Here is a 17,226-nt window from a genome sequence, read left to right as displayed (position 1 = left end):
AAATCCAATGATCCCTAGGGGAAGATGTGGGAGTAAGACAGTTCAGCCAAACCACTTATTCTGCTGGCTGCATCTGACAGTCACTCCACATTCCCTCTGGCATATGCTGTCCCCCTCACCAAGCCAAGACATAGCAAGGTGAGGTCTACTGATATGCACTCAGAAGTCTAGCAACCAGATCCTCCAAGAAAACAGGTACTGGAGACTGGTTCTACTAGAGAGAATGAATCTTTTTAGTGCAAAGAGAATGATCTAGCTCTGAGTCTCCAGGATTAGTGCACAGAACTTTTATTTCACCAACCACAAAAATGAGGTTAAGTTTCAGAATCAGCATTTTAGAGATATCTTAGCACCATTTGTCAAGAAGTAAAACACTAATATTTAAGAGATTTTGTCTGCTGTTCTCCCAACCCATGCCCAGGGGCTGGTAAAGCCAATACCTTTGCCTGAGTCAAGTCCTTTTGGGGTGATGAAGAGATGGAGCTGGGGTACCGCCGAGTCTGTGTGGATCTCTGTTCATATAGAGGGCCCTGAGCATTATTTTGGGAGGTATAGGTTGTCGACTGAATTGGGCCACTCTGATAACCGGACTCCTGACTCTGGTTAGATGAAATTGTGGATGAAGATTCACTGTGGGGAATGGAGAAGGAAAATCTCAAGAGAAATGAATAGAACAGATCCACTGATACTAGAAAAGTGAGTTACTCTAGTAACTTACTAGAGTTGATTACAATCAACTTATAATCAGATTGATTGTAATCAAAAAAACAAACTTCAAGAACAAATAAAAGATAGTGTGACAATTTTCTCCTGGCAACAGTAGGAATCTCCATATCCTATAAAGCCAGGTATCTAAACTAAGAATAGAGCTTAAAAACATTTTCAACTCTTAAAGGAAGAGAAAATTTTCTTGTGTCCCTACATTCTGCTGTTATTAGAAAAAGAGGCTAAAAGTCAGTACAAAGGATACATTACTCTTGGTCCCTTTCATACAATCGTAACAAGAACCCTAAGCACAGGAAAAATCACCTTTTGCTCATTTTAAGGAATTCTGAGTTCGTGGCTCTCTCAAAAACCCAAGAATAAAATTCTCTTGAGAAGAACTTTAAAAATATTCACATGCATTAACAACAATTATGATTCAACAGAGCTAGGCTGGGGCAAGACATCTCTACTTTTAAATTCTAGGGATTGGAAAAAAAAAATAAATAAACCCACTTATTACTCCAAAATTCCAGGATTTTCTATTGCCTAAGATAGACTTCCTTGATATCTATTCATAGGAAATAGGAAAGGTTCTACAGGAAAGGTTTCTTTTAATTCTATAATACTAATTTTAATTTTACCTCCTTCCTAGGAGTTCAAAGTTACAACTTTCATAGGCTTTAAATCCACACAAAAGGTCTCGAAGTGTCAAAAGCACTGTTCATTGTGGCAGATGTCAAGGTACTTTAAAGGTAGGGTACACATCTCTAGGAACTGTGCTTGGACATTCTGTAAGTACCCAAAGGATATATTTCTATCTGTTTAGAGTTATGAAAAAACCTAACAACAGTGCTTAATAAACTGCTACAAGTGGCTGCTTTTCCTTCAATCAGAGCCTTGGTGTGTCCAGAGTTCTAGGAATCAACAAGAGACTTACAAAAAGTGGTAAAAGTCTACAAGAAGTCTATGACAGCTGTTTCCTCTACCTGGCCGTGCTGGTATAGAGGCTACTTGGAGCCTGGCTTGAAGAGGCGCTCGTGGTGGGGGTGGACTCATAATCAGAAAGGACAGGCTCTGACCCAAACTGCAATGCCCCAAACTGCAGGTTTAGCCCTGAGATATCTGCTGAGCCAGGCATCTCCACAGCCAGAGCAGGAATCTGTAGAGAAGATAAAGAAATGGTTTACTATAACCTTATTGTAAGACTGATAGCAAACTTCCACATCAGACTTCCAAGCTATATCCTTACAATCTCAATTCTCAAATCCCACAGCCCTTTGCCCTAAAATAATATCTATCTAAAAGTTCAAATACCTTAGAAGTCAAGGAGGCTTTTTTCTTCTGCTGTTTCAGTTTTTGCTGAGCCGGCTGAGGGCTGGAGGATTGGTTGTCTGAAGACCCAGGAGACATTTGTGGAGCCGAGGTGGATTTGCTTGGCAGAGGAGAAGACGGGGGTGGAGGTGCAGCTGTGGAGGTAGCCACAGCAGCTGGCTTCTCCTGAAGGAACACCTCCATCATGGTTGAAGACGGGGTGAAAGCCTGGCGCTTTGTAAACGGGCTGTGCACTGTTGAATCATTTGGGTTCTTCAAATCTGCATGAGGAGATCCAATACGTATGAGGCCAGAGGTCCTCATTAACCTCAAGAAAATACTATTATTCTGTGACAACCATTGGATTATATCAAATCAACACTATTACACTGCCTTTGTAAGAAAGCAATCTAGAAACGGCCCATATTCAAAGTATAAGGTCCTAAAGTGGCAAAATTCATAAACTCTTCCAAAGGCAACACACTGTTTTCAAGTACTGAAGATAAATCTAGGAAAATTCCAAAACATCCTCACATCAACAGAAGACTACAAATGTGTACAAGGTTAAATTTGATGAAAGAGATATACAGCCTCAACTTATGTATCTGTTTATTATTCCTCAGCTTTCTGAATTTAGCCTCTCTGACAAGGGGAAATCAGTGTGGGAACTACTCCTGCCAGTCCCTTGGCAGTAATCCTCCAACGCTTAAAGAATTCAGTCACTTTCCATCTTTCTCACCATACTGCACCAGCGAAGGGGATTGTGTGGTAGAGCCCATGTCCCAAGAGGAGGTGGTGGTGGTTCCAGATTGAGAATGCTGAGCTGCCAACTGAGCCAGGGCCTGAGCAGTCTTGAATTGCTCCAAGAACTGGGAGCCTGTGGTGCTGCCGCCTTTAGCTTCACCAACATCACCAAATCCTTTCCCTAACATGCTCACCTGTAGATCAACACAGAGATTAGATAAATCCACCGCCAAACAATCTTGTTCAGCTACTCAAAAAGACACTCATCTCGGTTAAGAGTCAGTATAGATATAAAGAATGTCACTAAATGGAACAGTCTATTACAGCGTGAAGTCTGGACTGAGACTGTCTAGACTTAAATCCTGGTGAAGTAACTGTGGAAAAATGACTTTTAGTTCATCTGTACCTCATTTTCCTCACCTGGAAATATAAGTAGTATCTCATAAAGGTGTAGGGGGATTAAACAAACAATGTATAAAAAGCATTTAATATGTGCATGATACATAGAAAGCACTCAAAAATTTAAGAGCCATTAAAATTTATACCATTGCCATCACCCTTCCCTCCCTCCTTCTCAGGGACTTTTCTTTTTTGGCCATGCCAGGTCTCAGCTGCCTAACAAGGTATCTTTAGTTGTGGCATATAGGGTCTTGTTCTCTGAACAGGGATTAAACCCAGGACCCCTGCACTGGGAGAATGGAGTCAGCCACTGGGCCACCACGGGAGTCCCCAGGAATTTCTCTAATGACTGGAGGAGGGGGCTCCCCTCCTTTTGAATTTTTAAATCAACTGATAACTGATTATTAAGATAATATGAAGATGACATAAACTTTCACTTCAGTCATTAATGTCTTTGCCCCTTCCACTGCAAAGCTCAAAGGGAACAAAAACAACTAACTGGAGCTTCATCTCAATGCTTCTAGAAACTAGCAGAGACAAAAGAGGCAAGATTAGGGGCCAGCCCAGCTGCTGCACTAGACCGTCATGATGATAAAACAAAATTCACCCTCATTGCTTCTGGGGGATCCCCAATACCAAGTAAAACTACCACCCTAGACCAGAAAATTAACCATTCTAAAGAAACTCTAAGGAGATTTAGTCTAGTCTTTCTTAGGTTCTTATTTAACCACATCATGATTTTCATCATTAAGCAGCACTTATAAAAAAATCAATCTGTCCAACTCAAGGTAAGAGTTCTTCTTTCCACTTCAGTCTGTATTTCAAGATTATACAAATAAAAACAAAAACAGCCAAAAGCTAGTTGAAAGTACAGGACTGTAGCAGAGAAATGATCCCACACAGTAATGATTACCATATACTCTGCAAGCATGAAACATTAAAGACATAGAAAATTACTTAATATTTACATATTATGATAATAAGGGCTCCTATATTACTTACATCTATTAAATTTTTAGGGAAATTAATCCTTCAATTTATCCTGAAAAGAACTACATTAAATAGCACCCTAATTAACACAGGTAATAAAGAATTTATGTTTAGTTTAACATATCACATGACACACATTAAATAGAATGTAAGGGTAAAGTGGAAATATATTGAAATTTTTATTTTTGATGAGAATTTGGATTTGGGTATAAATCCTAAATTCTAGGCCTTAAAGGTAACTTAAAGTGACACAAAGCACTTAACCCTTTTCAAGTCATCTATCTTAGGGGTTGGCAGTTAATTTTCTGATCACCTTTGTCCCATTTTCTTTCTTTTTGGTCCCAACACTTCTCTCCCTTTCTCTTCTCTTTCACCTTTTCTCACTTGTCACCATTCATATATGGCAGAATATTAACCACCAAATTAACACAGGAAATTATTTTAGGATAATGGTTAAAAACTAAAAAACTTCTGGATTAGAGGCTGACTCAGCAACTTTCTAGTTGAAGCAATTACTATTAATATAATCTTACTACTAGAAAAATCAAAGTATATGCATATACATTGTCTCTTACCTCTTGACAACCACCAAAAAGTAGACAGGAAAATAAAAGAAAGAAAAAGCAGTACTTTTAGGATTTATTGACCATAAGAAAGTTGGTCCTTGTATCATCTTTGTTTATTTAGCCTTTCCCATAATTGATGACCTTAAATTTTTAAACAATAATTCTGAATCAACAAGTCATTTGTTGTTAAGTGCTCCAAGTTGTTAACAACTAATACCACTACTGCCACCACATTTGTATAACTTTTATTCATGATCTTATCTATCTTCCTGAAGCCCTGTAACACAGGCACAGCAAGCACCCTTATCCCCACTTAAGGAGAAAAGGAGAAACAATTATATGGGAAGATTCAGGAAAACCCCAAGTTTTTAGAAGCCTAGCTCAGAAATGTACGATTTAAATAAATACATATGGTAATTGTGCTCTATCAAGAAACAGGGAAGTGCTACCACCTCTCATCAACATTTAATTACTAATTAGTATTAGCATTAAAATCATCATTGATTTTCTCTCTTCAAGAATAACAGAAAATAAGGACTTCCTTGGTGGCCCAGTGGCTAAGACCCCACATTTCTAATGTGGGGGGCCGGAAGAGAGGACTGGGTTTGACCTCTGGTCAGCAAACTGGCCCTGGATGCCACAATTAAAGATCCTGCATGCCACAACAAAGATCTAAGATCCCACATGCCACAACTAAGACCCAGCACGGCCAAATAAATTAATTTTTTCCCCAAAAAAATTATTATCCCTCCCCCCGAAAAATACATTGTTCGGCACCATAAGTACTCAGTAAATGGTGCCAGGGCTTTCCAGGTGGCACAGTGGTAAAGAATCCACCCGCCAATGCAGGCGATATGGGTTTCATCTCTGGGTCAGGAAGATCCCCTGGAGTAGGAAATGGCAACCCACTCCAATATTCTTATCTAGAAAATTCCCTGGTCAGAGGAGCCTGGTGGGGTCCATGGGGTTACAAAGAGTCAGACACACTAAGCAACTGGCCACAAATAAAATGTTTATTCATTTTTATAAGATGATTCTGTCTGTCCACAACTAAATCCTCTCCTAGAGCTATCCCCTATTACCCAAATCAACATTTCTACACTCAAGTCTGCTTAGGAAGACAAAAGATGCTTTCTACCTTGCCCCAAACCTTTCAGGTGTCACTGAAAGGAATTACTGTATTTGTACGTATGAGCTGGGGTTGCAGAAAACTTTAAGATACACCTTGTTTCCTACTTACCATACTGTGATGAGAAAACGTGTTTCCTGAAGCAGGCTGTGATATGGCACTCTGCTTCGAGTTACTGAACACCAGAGGCTGGGCAAGAGAAGGAGCCTGAGAGGGATCCAGATTAGATGAATCATTCTCCATGGAAGATGGTGTCTTTCCTAACAGAACAGCAAGGTCAATTCTAGAGGAGAGAGAAAGTTTGATGAATAATGACGGAACATTCTTGTCTCCAATACCCAACTCAGATTAAAGATAGATCAAAAGGAAGTCACTCCCCAGAAACACAAAGCTCTAAAATGCTGAACTCATCAAAAATAACAATAGTATCCAGATGTATTCCAATGGAGCTGACAACCTTAATGTTGTTTAAATTTTTCATTTTAGTAAAATTTAACTTAATGAAATATCAAATGTTAGTTTTAATACAGCAGCTCCATAACTGGCCCCAAATTTCCTTTCACCCATGATTTTAATACTGAATACCTGTCATGACCAACATCTAAGACCACAAACAGAATGCTGGCATCCTCAAGTTGCTTTAGCACAAGAAGAATTTAAGCAATTTTTTCCCCCGTTTTTAAAAAATTCCAAAAGTCACCTGTGGTATAATAAAAGTATATACCGGGGCTTGGCAGATTTCCTTCGTAAGAGAGGTATCTTTTCTTTTTCATAATTGGTCCCTTTCAACCACAGTTTAAGATAATAGTTACTCGGGGAGGGGGACCCCCACACACACAGTTTTGAGAAGGTGGCTGGTCACTAAAAACACCAAGAAAGTGAATGAGAGTTGGAACTTTCAACCCCACTACACTCCACCCATCTCTAGGAAAGAAAGGGAATTAAGAGATTGAATTCAATTACCAATGACTTCATCAATCATGCATATGTAATGAAACTTTGATTAAAACCTCTTGAACAGTGAGATTCAGTGAGCTTCTGGGCTGGTGACCACATGTGACCCACAAGGAGGGCAGAACACCCAGAGAGGGCTTAAAAGCTCCATCCTGCAACCCCCACACCCTGGCCTGTGCATCTCTCCCATCTGGCTGTTTCGGAATACTGGTTAAACTAATAAATCAGGAACGCCAAGGAAAATTTTCCTGCATCCTATCAGTCATCCTAGCAAATTACTGAATCTGAAGAGGGGGCTGTGAAAACCTCCAAATTTGTAGCCAGTTGAGCAGATCTGTGTGAGTAGCCTGGGTACCTCTAAAGTAAAGGCTGTCTTAGGATACTGAGCAGTCACCTTGGGTCTGTGCTAACTCTGCAGAATTACTGTCAGAACTGAATTAAACTGCTGAACACTTAGCTGAACACAGAACCCATGTGGGAAAAAATTCACAGATATTTGGTGTCATTAAAAACAACAACAATTAACCTCTGGTAGTGACATCCTTAAACATCCTATTCCTATCACACTTTTTATTAGGATATTCTGAGTCAGTTCAGTTCAGTCACTCAGTCGTGTCTGACTCTTTGCGACCCCAAGGACTGCAGCACACCAGGCCTTCCTGTCCATCACCAACTTCTGGAGCTTGTTCAAACTCATGTCCATCAAATCGGCGATGCCATCCAACCATCTCATTCTCTGTTGTCCCCTTCTCCTGCCTTCAATCTTTCCCAGCATCAGTCTTTTCCAATGAGTCAGTTCTTTGCATCAGGTGGCCAAGATATTGACTGGAGCTTCAGCTTCAGCTTCAGTCCTTCCAATGAATATTCAGGGTTGATTTCCTTTAGGATTGAGTGATTTGATCTCCTTGCAATCCAAAAGACTCTCAAGAGTCTTCTCCAACACCACAGTTCAAAAGCATCAATTCTTCAGCACTCAGCTTTCTTTGTGGTCCAACTCTCACATCCATACATGACTACCGGAAAAAGCATAGTTTTGACTAGACAGACCTTTGCTGGCAAGGTAATGTCTCTGCTTTTTAATATGTCATCTAGGTTGGTCATAACTTTCCTTTTAAGAAGCAGGTGTCTTTTAATTTCATGGCTGTAGTCACCATCCACAGTGATGTTGGAGCCCAAGAAAATAAAGTCTGGTACTGTTTCCTCATCTATTTGCCATGAAGTGATGGAACCAGAAGCCATGATTTTAGTTTTTCTGAATGCTGAGTTTTAAGCCAGCTTTTTCTCTCTCCTCTTTCACTTTCATCAAGAGGCTCTTTAGTTCTTCACTTTTTGCCATAAGAATGGTGTCATCTGCGTATCTGAGATTACTGATATTTCTCCCACCAATCTTGATTCCAGCTTGTGCTCATCCAGTCTGGCATTTTGCATGATGTACTCTGCATATAATTTAAATAAGCAGGATGACAGTATACAGTCTTGATGTACTCCTTTCCCAATTTGGAACCAGTCTGTTGTTCTGTGTCCGGTTCTAAATGTTGCTTCTTAACCTGCATACAGATTTCTCAGGAGTCAGGTAAGGTGGTGTAGTATTCCCATCTCTTTAAGAATTTTCCAGTTTTTTGTGATTCACACAGTCAAAGGCTTTGGCGTAGTCAGTAAAGCAGATGATATTTTTCTTGAACTCTCCTGATTTTTCTATAATCCAACGATGTTGGCAATTTGATCTCTGGTTCCTCTGCCTTCAAGCTGGATTCTGAGTCAATAACTATCATGAAAGTGAAAGTTAAAGTCACTCAGTCATGTCCAACTCTTTGCAACCCCATGGACTAAACAGTCCAGGGAATTCTCCAGGCCAGAATACTGGAGTGGGTAGCCTTTCCCTTCTTCAGGGGATCTTCCCAACCCAAGGATACAACACAGGTCTCCCACATTGCCGGCAGATTCTTTACCAGCTGAACCTCAAGGGAATCCCAAGAATACTAGTGGGGTAGCTATCCATTCTCTAGTGGACCTTCCCAACCTAGGAATTGAACCGGGGTCTCCTGCATTGCAGACAGATTCTTTACCAATTGAGCTACCAGGGAAGTCCTACAGCTATCATATCCAGGTCCAGAAATAATCCAAGAGTTTTTCAAGGGATAAAAATATTCGCTGACAAGTGTTAGCTCCCTCTATTGACCCCAATACTTATGTTCAAGTCCTAAAAAATTCATAAGATAGATGCTAGGGGAAAAAATGATCATCATACCCAGTTGGCTAAAGCAAAGACATAATTATAAAGCAAGAGAACAAGCTATTGAACAGTTTTGCAAATTTCGAAATAAATAAAATCTTTCCACTTTTAGCTTTTCTTTACCTGACTTACTATAAGTTTATATTATTCTAAGTTTTAATCAATATCTGGTATGCTGACAAAGCTAATGTATATATAAGTATTTTTTTTCTGATGTATGTATTTATAAAGGACTATCTGGAAGAGAGTTAACGTTAAAATTATATAGATATCCATTCAGTAGATTAACTACTATCAACTCTTACAAAAATCTACCTATAAACTAAAACCGTAATGTGATTTGATCCTTAGTATTAGCAACACCATGGGAGTTCATGAAGGCCCAGTACCACTCCTTCCTTACAGCTCATTTGGCAGATCCCTCTGAGAAAAGATACTGACAGTTCACACCACACACTTGCCTCTGACCAGCAGTGATTGTCACATTCTCCGCAGGCAGAGGCACTGAAGACACATTAGAGGCAGTGAAGATCTTGGTCTCAGACAGCTGGAAAACAGAGGCATTAGTCACTCCTAGTGTTAGGCTAGTTACAGTCCAGAAACCTGGCAGAGGTAAGGGGAATGCAACATAAGAAAAGGGGAAAAACTCTTAGAAGAAAGAACTATTTACCCTAAGGAATCCTGAATGGACTGACTTTCAAGCCCCTTCTATCTTCTATAGATCTTATCAAAAGAGTAGAATCCATGAACCCAATAAAATCTAGTGGAGTCAAATAATAGGCACCCTGAACTTACAAGAAAGTGAATATGCTAGACAGAAAAATAGAGAAAGCCCCTTTATATTTTCCCACTTTGCCTCCCATCTCCTACCTCAATCCAAACCATACTTTATCTTCCACTAATCCTCTCAAAGAAACGAAGACCCCAGCCAAAATGAAGACAGAAATAAAAATAATTCTTTGCTTTTGAGCAGTAAGGGCCCAAGTTCTGATGTGCTGAAGTTTGTAGGAATAACTTTAATGTGTTTTGCCTTAAAACTGACTTTATTACATCTAGTCTCTCCCCTGTAAGACACTAAAATCAAGTATGCAATTGCAGGGAATAAATATTCCTACTATTCAAAGTTGATTTAATTTTTTTAGTCATGCTGCCCAGTTTGTGGGAGCTCAGAGTTTCCAACCAGGAATTGAACCCTGGACCTCAGCAGTCAAAGTGTCCTAACCACTGGACCACCAAGCAATTCCCACCCAACTTTAAAAATAAGTTTTTTAAAAAAACTTTCTGATTGAAACCTCCCCTCTAAAGACAAGAAATCCACTCCCCCCAATATATCATTCTCTGAAAGGTGGTTAAGCAGACAAGCCAAATCTTACGAAGTATTCACAAAGCAGTCTAGCTCAGCTACAACAGAAATGTAGCTGATGTACACTCTGATGCTGATACATCTGGAATTTTAAAACTCAGCCCTGAAAACCAAAACAGCTTGACACACCATTTTCTCTTACCATATTCCGTCTTGCTTGTGTAAATAAAAAACACAGGAAAGTTCATCCATGATCACTATAATTCACAGCAAAGTCTTGACTGTGACCAGTGATCAGCAAAATCCTTTAATCCAGGTACTACTCTAGTGAATTCACATAGCTGTTTATGTGCCACCCATCTATGAGGTTTCCAAGTTTAGTCACTGGAAAACAGCCAAACCTACACATTCATCTCAATTAAAATCACCCAAGTTGGGCTCTGAGTACAATAACAAAATGGGTTTCAGAGTCAACCAAACTTTCACCATGTACCCACCTCTAAACCAATTACTGGACCGTACACCAAAGCCTGAATGTGAACCAAATAACGGTACTGCTCCAAGGAGCGTCATGTGCTACCAGAAGCTGCTACTCAACGCACTACCTGCCTGACTCCATCTCTGGCGCCCTACCCAACCACCATCGCTTCCTGGGATAAATCCGACAATCAGACATTGGACTTACACAAGTGCACTTGCCCTCTCCATAGTCTGGTTCCAGAGAGTCCTGTTCATGCCCAGTCTCCTTCATATAACATATGTGAAATGTTCTGGCTCAGAACACTATTTTGGATGTAAAAGTTTTGGGTCAGAATCTTAAGGGTGAATTTTGAGGGGTAGAATCATATCCATTTTCTATCCCTAAAACATCACTTAGGGATAGAAGGCACTAATGAGGAATAACATGGGAATACTCACATCTTCATTCCAATCTTCAGTTCCCCACTCCTCTGTTGCAGTCCTCCATGCACCTGGTAATAAAGGAAAATATGGTGAAATAACTTTAAATGCCAGTACAAGCATGTGCAGAAAACACTAATGCATTAAATTTTTTGGCAGCCAAAGTGTAACCAGCATTTAGTAATCAGAAAGGATTCTTGGGCTTCAGAGGGAGAGAAGACTTTTCAGAATACCTCAGAACACCAGGGTTCTAATTAGATTAAATTTCACAGCAACTTTTAGTTTTTGTCACACAGCTGTAATAGGAAAGAGTGCGAGATAGCAAGAGAGAGAAACAAAATGCAAGAGAGAGCAAGACTCCAATAGATCCAGCACTTCAAGCAATCTCTTATAGACCTTCAGGCCTGACTCAGTGGTCTCTTCAGTGAAAAGGCAGCAGACAATTCAAGCCAAAACATGCAAACTCTTATCTATTGAGTATAAGACAATACTGCCAGCAGTCTGAAGAGACGTGGCAGAGGAACACAAATGGTCTTGACAAGATAGTCGAAGGGCAATGAAGAAGCAAAGGCCTGAAATCCAAACAGAGCACTGACACCTATCTGCTATGGGAACTGAATTTAAAAACCCTGCTGGCTGTTATTTTCAAAAAACACAAGGTGAAACTGGAAAAATCAAGTATGTGTGATAAATACCGTACTAATCCTAACTATACGAGACATGAAATCTGACCTGCTGAGCTCATGGCACAGACAATAGAGTTATACACTCTCCTCCTGTTGGTAGTAATGTAGTGCAGATACACTTTCTGTAGAAGAGGTCCATAAATAATCAAACTATCTTCCACATTCCGCTTGTTCTGCTTCACATATACACATGTCCTCCTCAGAAAAGGAACCTGCCTTTTCTTAAGGAATATGGGTGAGTTTCTGAGACCTCAAATTTTTCCCTTCAAGCAAAGGACCACACTAAGAAATGGGCACTTATCTGTAGAAAATACAAGAAAACTCCTGGTTTTCTTCTCTAAAATAATAGTATATATTTAATAATTCTTACAGCATTCTCTCCAAATGGAGAAAACTTCTTACAAGAATCAAAGAATGAAGGTCTGGCATTCAGATTTCATCACTGAAGAGAAACATTCTAATACCTAAAAAACCCACCTGAAATTCTTCTATATATTTAATAATGAAAAATCCTATTTCCTAGAGAAACATATGTCAGTGCAATGCCTTTCCCGGGACAGTTAAAATTGTACCACAGAAATTTCAAGCCACTTAACAATGACAATGTTCTCCAAATCAAAGTCCAATCTCAATTTAGACAAGCTACAAACCACATTTTTCTCTCACTCTCTGGTGATACCATTCTTCCTCCCCATTGACATTCATCCCACCGTCGTTAACTGGAATCCAAAATGTGGGTTAACACATACAATCCTAGAATTAGAAGTGATCTAAGAAGTTACATACTACTTAGAAGCTATCTCTCACGCAAGAAAACTCCCCCCCCTGCACTCTGGTGACTGTATTTGGAATGGAAAGGAAGACAGTAGACAGCTACCTGACACCTTCCTGTACAGGACTTACGGTCACGGCTAAGGAAAAGACTACACACTGAGGAAGCATTAAGACGCAGAAAGTGTTCAAATATTCTAACAGATTAGGGCTTCCACTCCATCAGCAAAAAGCACAAAGTAAATATTAAGTGTTCATTAAGCAATTTTCTAAGTAAGAAAAACAGGCACAGAATGGAAGGTAAAAGCAGAAAAATAAAAAGCAGGAAGACATAAAGATGACATATCCACAGATATTTCAGTTCATAAAAATCTATTATTAAATATCCGGGGCAGTTAGGCGCCTGGATGTATCATACCAGGAGCAGTCTCAAATTTTCGGGGATAATTTGACCCCTCAACCCCAATGAAATCAAGTCCTGAAACAAAAAAGAAAAGAAAAGAAAAAACAACCAGTGAAATTTTGCTTGTGAATGAGAATGATTGCCCCCAACACAACTCCCACTGTACCTGTGGATATTTTAAGGGTAGATTTCAGTCTCTTTTTAAAATAAAAAGGGAATTTGAAGTTTGCTATCATGGAAACATAAAAAGAGATCATGCATGAAAAGTTCAAATCATCAAACTAACAAGGATGAATGCATGGAGCTAACCCAACACTAACAAGATGACAGTAGCAGTACAAAATCTTTCATTCAGCCACAAATCAAAAGTTCTGATTCTAGCCTCCCAAATTTGCTCTTCTCTACATGGTATAAGCAAACACACACCTCTTCCTCTCCTCTTTTTCCAACCAACCTAGGACTGGGACTCCATACCTCATTTTTTGTCCACAACTAAAAACAAATCCCTCAACTTTTGTTATTCAGACTGCTACCAATGCTCTAAAAAGCCATCAAGAGATGAATGAAGAGCAGTTCTAATGCCTCCAAAGTTAAAATAGAAAAGGACATTTCATAGCCAATAAAGTTGACATTTCAAGCTCAAAAAGTTATCTAGCTTGACAATAAGTTTAGCCTCCATCCCTGAAAAATTTGTATTCAAAATGAGCTTTTAAGACACCTTGATGAACAAAAAGCATGTAATACTCAGGACCTAAGGTATAGCATACTGTGGGCAGTAGGTGAGAAGAAGTTTGTGCCAAAGACCTTCCTAAAGATGCAAGATTAAGATAACAGATCTCTGAAAGGGGGGTATGGCAAATTTAAGTGGATAAGGAGTCAAGAGAGTCTATTTCATGCTCCTCTATTAACCCATCCCCCCTTTGTAAGACAAAAAAAGTCTCAGGCTTTTCTTTCCATGTGCTGACTCAGCCAGAAGGAGATAGTTGATCTCCTCAGAAGAAAATACTCTGGAACCCAGAGGCTGCTCTCATTTAAAGTAATAAAAGTATCTTTTACTTCCAAATACATCTTGGTGTGTCCCACAAGCCTAACATATCCACAAACATCTATGCTACCCAGATATGCACCGAAGTCAGCTAACAACAAAAAAGCAAATCCCATAATACCCTACCACACCCAGAACACTATCCAACAATGAGAGGCTGAAAGTCTCCAGATTTTCTTCTTGCCCAGATACTGATATTTCCCAAAAATTAAAGGAAAAAGACATTCCTATCTCTGTATGCAAAAACAAATTAACAGTGGGCTTTGATTCTGGGCCCTGTTCACCTCTACAAGTAGTGGTTTGAGTAATCCTGGATATCTTGTCAAAAGGCAAAGCCAAACAGAAACACTAGGAAATACAACTGGGAGCTGACGGTATAATGGCAAGAGCACATGGCCTTACAGGGTCGAAAAATTCTAAGTTCAAATACTAGCAAATTTCATAATCACTCCTGCAATCTAAATCTTGTCATCTGAAAAGTGATCATAAATAATGTTTGTTTCATAAAACAGTGACAGATCAGGTGAAGCAGCATGTATAATGTGCCTGTAGGCACACAATAAATACAGAGTACACAGTAATATAACCGTTATCCCTTTCTCTCCCTGTCTCAGCACTCAAAAACTACACCTCCACTTTTTTATGTTAGTATAACCTCAAAAAAATTACTTCCTTAGGTTCCTAGAGACAAAAAATGAATAAAACAGTCACTCACTCGTCCCATCATCTGGTTCAAAGTGGCCAGTGTTGTTCCATGTATTGCCGCTATTATTGCCATAGTTATCATCAGTATTGGCCGGCTCTGCATAATCAGCTGGGTTAAAGGTTCTGGGAGAAAAAATAAATAAAAAGCTTAAGAGCCTCTGAGCGCTAAGCAACATCAGTTGAAATTAAAAGGAGGGCAATTAGAATCTTGTCTGTTCACTTTTCCTCATTTTATCAGCTTACCTAAAATTTCATGATATAATCTTATATACATCTATCATTCCCCTAGCAATAGGCCACCGATAAAATCCACATGAAGATTTTGGAAAAACAACAGGTATATGTATTCATATGAAGTTATGAGATAAAGTAATTCAGGTGGTAAATGCTTATCTCACTAAAATAAGCCCAATGTCTGCACACATCTGATGAAATACTGTAGCAATCTATCTGATCACATTTGGTTACTTAGCTGCCTATTATCCTCAGGATACCAGAATATTAACCACATCAAGCTACTATGGTAACACTTATGAAAAAAAAAAATCAAAGACTTTGACATTGGATCAATGAAACTCACCCCATTCCTTGAGCAGAAAACCTTCCTCCGCGCCTACCAGAGCCACCTAAAGAGGGAGAGGGAAACATTTTAAAAGTTGATATAAAAGCACCATGCCAACTGAGGACACTTTGGAAAGTAAGTGGTTGACATCATTAGATGTTCCATCTCTCACTCTGCAGCATATCAGTTAATACAAGAGGACAATCCTTATTATTGACAAGATTGTTTCTTTGCTGACTGAACTGCCGGATCCTTAAGCAAATATAGTAATAACAATAAATACTAGAGGAAATGACATCTACCTTCATCCCCACTGCCCTCACAATAATCTCTAGAATTTGCACTACATCTCAACAATTAAGGTATCCAGCATCCATTTGAATTTTTTTTTTTTAAATAAAGCAGACCCCTACTAAACTAATAAGAGTATCATCCCCAACATCCATTCCCCCAACAAACTGATCACCTCTGCCTCGGCCACGACCTCTTCTGCCTCTTTCTGTGCCTCTTCCAGAAGGCCCTCCACTCTTGGTGCCATCTAATCCATTTTCCTGACCTCGAACTGAAATTTAAAAACAGAACAGTACAAATGGCCAGAGTAAAGTGAACAGAAAAAATATATATAAACGGTATGCATACATGATGGGGGGAAGACAAAAACGAAGAAGAGAAAATGAGCTGGAAGGACAGAACATGCCGGTTACTAGGGGAATGGTTCCCAGTCAAAAAAATCTTAACACACAGCTAAAAAGGTCATTTCATGCTAACTGGTGGCTGTTGCTAAAAAAAACTATATGTAAAAAGCGCCAAGATCTCAGAACAGATGATCATAAGAAAAATGATCATGGTTACTAAGTCTAGCCTCACAAGGCCCTGACACCCCTCAAGTCTAGACATTACTAACCCACAGCTGGTTTTGTTAAAGCCCCATGCATACACTCTCGTCCACGGCTGGCACCTCTTCCCCGTCTTGGTGGTCCACCACGTCGCCGACTATAGTCTCTGTCCCGGTCTCGATTTTCTTTGCCTTCCTCGTTGGATTCCGTTTGGCCACCATCCTTCTGTCCTGAGACTCCCTTCTTCTTCCCGACCATCTCCCAGGAATGCTAAAGAAGGGAAGAGCATTCATGGCAGATCAGTATAGGCTGCTACCAGGAAACCAGAGATAAAAGTTGGAACAACTGTTAACCATTCTCTCAGTATCCATATCTAAGATACTTCTGTAAGTTTACTTCTGCTTAAGTTGAGGGCATAGACAGGACCTCAAAACAAATTCTGCACCTATCACTGCAAAATTGAAGCCCTTTCTGTGGAGGAGGTGCTTATGAGCAAATGGACTGCAGGAATTGTTCCCAAAAGGGCCACCAAGATCTCCATCCAGTTCAGTCACTCGGTGTCGCCTTAGTCAAAGGGCCTAGTTACTCACTGGTCCTTTCTTTCAAGTGTGCTTCCTGGGCTGAAAACACTAATTCCCTATGCATTCAGTAATTTCCAATTTTTTATAGCCTTATCCATGTCAAATAAAGCTGAAAACTCAAAAGTTTCTAAAAGTTAACTTTGAATTCAGAGTGAATGAATAGCACATTTGACTCCTGAGTAGAGTCTCAAGTTAAGCAACCTAGAATTCAGGAGGAAAACAACTACACCTGCTCTCTAGCCCACCCCTTCCACACACGCCAACTTCCTTTCTTTAAGAGAAGGCCAAACAGCAGTCAGGAAAGCAGCGCCCTGGCCCCGAGGCACGCTGACTATAGGAAGCGTGTCTCATTTTCCTCACTGTGTTCTCCTTATGCATCTGAAATTGCTGTAATACAACTCAA

General features: G+C 39.8%; 1 protein-coding gene and 1 non-coding gene across 51 annotated transcripts in view; both read right to left on the bottom strand.

Annotated features, from left to right (window-relative positions):
• Positions 1-17,226, bottom strand: part of UBAP2L (ubiquitin associated protein 2 like) — a 44,021-nt gene that overhangs the window by 14,778 nt on the left and 12,017 nt on the right. For 15 of the 50 annotated variants that reach the window (XM_042254583.2, XM_060414408.1, XM_060414331.1 and 12 more), the window contains exons 5-16: positions 16,311-16,512; positions 15,873-15,968; positions 15,425-15,470; positions 14,855-14,967; positions 13,110-13,169; positions 11,253-11,305; positions 9,493-9,578; positions 5,956-6,127; positions 2,756-2,954; positions 2,020-2,297; positions 1,692-1,864; positions 441-630 (exon numbers count right to left, since the gene is read on the bottom strand). In XM_042254583.2, coding sequence (XP_042110517.1) covers positions 441-630; positions 1,692-1,864; positions 2,020-2,297; positions 2,756-2,954; positions 5,956-6,127; positions 9,493-9,578; positions 11,253-11,305; positions 13,110-13,169; positions 14,855-14,967; positions 15,425-15,470; positions 15,873-15,968; positions 16,311-16,512 — 1,668 coding nt within the window. The remainder of the gene's footprint in view (positions 1-440; positions 631-1,691; positions 1,865-2,019; positions 2,298-2,755; positions 2,955-5,955; positions 6,128-9,492; positions 9,579-11,252; positions 11,306-13,109; positions 13,170-14,854; positions 14,968-15,424; positions 15,471-15,872; positions 15,969-16,310; positions 16,513-17,226) is intronic. The other 35 variants (XM_060414412.1, XM_060414335.1, XM_042254556.2 and 32 more) reach the window with 4 other exon arrangements.
• On the bottom strand, positions 23-159 carry LOC114111313 (small nucleolar RNA SNORA58). Its single transcript, XR_003587396.1, has one exon. It is a non-coding gene; the product is annotated as a small nucleolar RNA SNORA58 (small nucleolar RNA).

This window comes from Ovis aries, chromosome 1, assembly GCF_016772045.2.
Source record: "Ovis aries strain OAR_USU_Benz2616 breed Rambouillet chromosome 1, ARS-UI_Ramb_v3.0, whole genome shotgun sequence".
Lineage (NCBI taxonomy): Eukaryota > Metazoa > Chordata > Mammalia > Artiodactyla > Bovidae > Ovis > Ovis aries.
Note: the sequence above shows the minus strand (reverse complement) of the source record. Positions and strands in the feature narration are given on the sequence as shown.